Below are 5,744 nucleotides of genomic sequence, written 5' to 3' on the forward strand. Positions count from 1 at the left end.
GTATGTTCAGACGAGTGGGTTTTGGTTTTGTGAAGGTGGCAGTTTGATTTTGGAACATGTATGTTCAGACGAGTGGGTTATGTTTTTGTGAAGGTGACAGTTTGATTTCGGAACACGTATGTTCAGACGAGTGGGATTTGGTTTTGTGAAGGTGGCAGTTTGATTTTGGAACACGTTACGATTGTTCTATGTGAAGTGGTAATAGTTTAAAGGCCCTCTGTCTGTACTGTTTGAACCGAAATAGCACCATGTGAGAAATGTCATCGTATGTGTTTTGTTTTTTCAAAATTATGGTGTTCTACTTCAATGGACGGTCATTAACACTAGAAGTGGGGATATAGTGCAGTGATGTTTCTTCAGCACGTCCTGGATAAGAGAGTTGTAGCAGGTGTCATCCTAAAACTTCTGGGGAAGGTGAGACAGAAAGGAAATATCGGAAAACCTTATGTTCTGCCAGGAGTGCACCCAAGGACTACGTGGGGTTTGAACTAAATTTTTTAGTTTGTTTTTATTTTATATTTACTTTTATACTCTTTTGGATAATAATGTGAATATAGTTATTAAGGTTAAGCATTTAAGTTTAGGTTAAGTCAACCTATAAGTTTTAATTGTTTTATTAATTGATAAGAATTCTTTTTTTTTTCCTTTTTCGTTCTGTGTACATATATTTCTTATTATTATTAAACTTTTGTACATATAGTTCTGCTGTTCTTGCTCTGCTTTCAACTTGTTAATTTACTTATCTTTTTTGTGTTGTTATTCACGGAATATTACGATAATTCAACAGGTGGGTAGGTAACACATCTATGTTTTCTGTTATCTACATGTAAAGGTACTCGCCAGTGGTCATAATTCAACAATTGTTTGTATAGGAGTATATTTTAGTTATAATGTGGGCATAATGCTTCGGGGTTTTCGTTATTTCCTAGAAAAAATAACGTGGCGCCTAAGGAGTAATTTATTCTTTATTGTTTTGTCTTTTTTTTTTTCCTTTTGCAATTATATTTATTTATTTTTTTATTTTCCTTTAACTCACCCCCATCTCCGCTGAGCGTGGGCAACTATAAACGATAACCATATAATTAAGGATAAGTCAAAACTTTCGGTTATAAGATGTCTATTAGTAACTGTTTTCATTACATTGGCCAAAATATTGATTAAACGAAAAAATATATCTGATGGAACATATGGATGGCAATTATCGCCTAAAGTCAAGCTAGTTTAATTTAGTACAATTGTAATTAGCAACATGTATCTTCGTAGAACTAGAGGTTTTCATCATATTCGCTAAAATGTATATGCATAATATTGATTTTTCATTATTTGGGAACAATATTACTTTTTTTAAAAAAATAAGAAAAAGAAATTAGATTAGATTAGAGATTTTAGAACATTTACTCTACTTTAAATAATGTCCTATGATGTACTTTTAAGGATATATTATTCAGAACGAAAAATGAGCGAAAATTTAAGGTTTTTACGAATAAAATTAAGTTGAGAGATAAAGGACCTTAAATATTTCAATATTTACTTTTTAATAACATTCACTGTATCTCTTCTATACTATAGATAAAAATTGAAATATTTTCTATAGAAAATAACCAACATCTATTTATTTTGTTTAAGAGAACTAAATAATAAATTATTGTATCCTCTGAAACAGACGCCATTTTTTATTCTACCATGGTTGAAAGACTCATTAATTTAATGTATCAATTTCAGTAGCTCTTGATTGTATTTAGGTTTCATTAAAGAATCAAAAAATAGGGGTGAAATAACTGTTTTTTTTATTCTCTTGGGCTCTTGGACTAGAAAACTCTTTTCATCAAACTGATCTCTAAAAAGTATAATGCTCAATCAATATCTCTAATTACACGGTCTATGAAAAAAAAATCACTCACCGTATAACAGTAATACGAGATATATCCGCATAGCTATTACTGCACTAAATTATTGAATACAGATAATATTGAACTGTAAGACTGTGGAGGTATAGAGACGCAAACATCTCCTTAAGATTAACGAATTAAGGAAAGGATCATGGTATAACTCTTGGATTTTGCTTAATTGATCTTTAGGATCAGCGATTGGTTATCGGCGAAATCCTTGATTCACTTCTGATAAGATATGGTTAAATAAAAGAAAATCATGGTCACGGTATTTAATAGGTTGTGTCATGAATAATTATTGGTTGGGCAAGCTTAGAACTAAATTTGGAAAACTTAACTAAAAAAAAAATTAAAGCTTTGAAGCGACATCTCTATCTGCTGATCCATACTGTAACTACTACAGCCACCAAAATTGCTATACCCTTCACGACCGTAAGCTAGTACCCACGTTGTGAAGTATCTTCCTACAAGAACCTACGGCTAGTTCCATTAGGCCTTGCTTTCCCCTTCACGACCGTAAGCTAGTACCCACGTTGTGAAGTATCCTTCCTACAAGAACCTACGGCTAGTTCCATTAGGCCTTGCTATCCCCTTCACAACCGTAGGCTGGCTCTCTACAGAGTGAAATTTGATTCCTTTATGGATTTACAGCTAGTTCCTGTTGGAGTTTCTATCACCTTCACGGTCGTAGGCTCCTAGTTCCGTACGGAATGAAGTTTCCATCCAGCATGGGCCTACAGCTAGTTCCTGCAGGACTTGTTATCCCCGTCATGACCATAGACTAGTTCACTCCGGATTGAAGCTTCCATCCTGCTAGGTCTTGTAAACTCATCCTATCAATTTGTCTCCTTTCCAGATTCCTAATCTACTGAGTATTAGTTGTTGACGCTGGTCTTGAATACCTGGCATCTTTAATTTCAGATTAAAATATTTAAAAAACAAAAAATAAATACAAATATATCGTATTCTTCTGATGTTTGTGTATTTTATAATATATTTTAGAATATCTTGAATTCATTAATCAATTTTATAATTGATATATCCGAATTTACCCCCGTTACCGGAAACCAACCTTGCACAGGCGCACGCCAATATATTAGCAAAAATGAAAGTGAGAATAGCTACTTCCCGGGACATCAGGAAGGCAATTTCCGACCTGGAGCGGTTCTCAGGAGAAATTGGTGACCTCAACCATTTCATCAAAGGGGGCGACCGCATCATCGAAAGGATGGAGTCCAAGATCAATGAGGATATACGAGACAGAAATGATGAAGATTGAAAGGGGCCCTGATCTGTAGAATCAAAAGTAACATCCTCAACCACATTCAGGCCGACGAGGAGACGTCGTGGCTGGTAGTGAAAGAGCGATTGAAAAAGGCCTATGGGGGAGGCAGATGGACTCTCGAAGAAGATATTTCGTATATGTTCAGTGAGAAGAAGAGGAATGGACAATCGAATGGACAGTATGCAGCAGCGCAGTATGCCCAGTTTTATCTCGTAACGGGGATGAGGAAACGGAAGGAGCCGATGTTGTCCGTTGGAAAATGAATTTCCTGGCTGCCGTCAGGAAGGTGCAGCTTGCCAAGGAGACGAATAAAAGAGAGGGACTGCCGCGCGATCGTTCATTCTTGGAGTGCGCTAAAGACATGATTGACGCGAGCGCCTGGGAGCAAGACACAAGGAAGGAAACAAATGATGGGGGATGGAATCGAGTGTCATACAATCATCCCCTTCGAAACCCAACGAGGCCATGAAGGAGGAGAGACCAGAAGGATGTCGGCAGGGAGAGAGATCCAACGGAAGAGCGTGGATCGAACCAGGTCAGGCACATTGCCGTTTCATAACGGAGGCAGAAGATAAGAGCGAAAATGCCACGGATTCGGAAAAGTGGGACACCCACTACCCAGTGTCCTCGCACTAAATGCTGCGGCATTGTCCCAATATGTACAAAAGGAGGGAGATGGGGCAAGGAGGGCCGATGGACATTAATGTCCAAAAGGTACGTCGTAGACGAGTGGACTACAGACCTAGCGACTCCTCCACTGAAATGTTTGAAGAGTCCGAGGCTTCAGGAACGGAAGCAGAGGAAAGAGAGCACCGTAGTACCTTAGATTTAAAAGCCGGCTATCAGCAGATAAGGATGGACCCTAAGGATCAACCCAAAACAACGTTCACACATGGAAGGGGGCATTATGAATGTACACGGATGCCTTTTGGATTAAAGAATGTCCCCATAACATTCCAGCGCCTAATGGATGAATTCCTACGGGTAATCGACGAGTCCATGTGCCAGGTTTACATGGACGATCTATTAGTCTTCAGCAAGACAAAGAAAGAATACGTCTCGCATCTACGCATTGTGTTCCAGGAGGTCCGACAAATTGGGTTGATGCTTCCCGCGGAGATATCTATACTGGGGCAGAACCAAATAAATTTTCTGAGACATACAATCTTCCAACATGTGGTCAAGCCTGATGCTCAAAAGTTAGATGCTATTATGAAAATGGCGATTCCCGCTGATGTTAAAGGGATATGGAGAATGGGCACCCAACCCTGAACTACTACCGTCGATTCGTTCCAGAAATGGCAGAACATTTGGTGCCACTTAGTAATCTTTTAAAGAAAGGCAAAAGGCCTATTGTGACTCCAGAAATAGAGGGTAACATTAGGAAATATATGGAGAATGCATGCAGCGGGAACGTATTACACTTCCCAAATATCTAGAAACAATTTACTGTCACTGCGGATGCAAGTACGCCTTGGGAGCGGTGCTGTCGCAGGATGGTGACGGAAGGGTGCGTCCGAAGAATATGCAACACCTGACCGATGCAGAAACACGATATAGTGCACTAGAGAGGGAGTTGTAAGGCATCGTTTAGGCAGTCGAGGACTTACGCCCTTACGTGTTCGGGAGGAGATTCCGAGTACACACGGACCATAAACCCTTCCAATGGATAAGGAGGCTGAAGAAATCATCGGCATGCGTAACTCGGTAGAAGGAGATCCTTAGCCAGTACAATATCGAAATTGCTTACAAGCCCGGAAAAGAGAATGTAATTGCAGACTGGCTATCCCGTGCTATAACGATAAACGCAATTGAAGAAGAACAAGGGGGATCGTCCGGAGACATACGGCAATGTTTGAGGGAATAGACACCGGTGGAGGACGAGAGAAAAAGTACACTGGCAGGAGGCGCCCCAGAAGCCATCCACGAACTAACGTTTTCCAAAAAAAACAAATTTTTCCGGGGCCTTAAAAATGTATCAACCCCAGGCCCCAAATATAAACATCCCAGTACATATGCAAACAAACATGTCATGGGCCCCTAATGGCTCTCAAATTAATTAATCAAATAATAATTTTAATTTAACAGTAGGAAAAATGTCTAATGTTGAACTGAAAATACTGGCCGCCACACTGCGTAAGCACTCTAAGAACATCGAACGCTATTTTTCCCGATCCCCACAAATTACCCACTAAGGTGAGACAACATCGATATTTTTATCCGATAGTTTTAATTCAATATTCAATTGTTTGTTTATAATTTGACGCCCAAGGGAAATTTTCGGGGTGACTTTCATATTACCAAGAGTTCAAAATAATAAGTCATAAGTGACACAGGGTTGTGCTAAGAATTATTTAATATATTAATGTATGATTCTATAAGAAGAATAGACCGTGAAGACGGAAGAATACACCGAAACGTATACCGGATTGCAAGCTATGAAAATAATTAAATAATTTGATGAGGAGATGAGGATATAAAACTAAATTGATAGTGATTTATTTTATACATTACTTACAAAACTACACTTATTTAACATTTGATATTTAATAATTATAACATTATAATAT

At 38.5% G+C, this 5,744-nt stretch overlaps 1 protein-coding gene across 1 annotated transcript in view; it reads right to left on the minus strand.

Annotated features, from left to right (window-relative positions):
- The window catches only part of LOC106678252 (uncharacterized), a 13,800-nt gene extending 11,755 nt beyond the window's left edge, over nucleotides 1-2,045 (minus strand). Inside the window, exon 1 of the mRNA XM_014416667.3 lies at nucleotides 1,902-2,045. Coding sequence (XP_014272153.1) covers nucleotides 1,902-1,932 — 31 coding nt within the window. The 5' untranslated portion in view covers nucleotides 1,933-2,045. The remainder of the gene's footprint in view (nucleotides 1-1,901) is intronic.
- Nucleotides 2,046-5,744: the final 3,699 nt, after the last annotated feature.

This window comes from Halyomorpha halys, unplaced genomic scaffold, assembly GCF_000696795.3.
Source record: "Halyomorpha halys isolate HHAL.00 unplaced genomic scaffold, Hhal_1.1 Scaffold131.1, whole genome shotgun sequence".
NCBI classification, from domain to species: domain Eukaryota; kingdom Metazoa; phylum Arthropoda; class Insecta; order Hemiptera; family Pentatomidae; genus Halyomorpha; species Halyomorpha halys.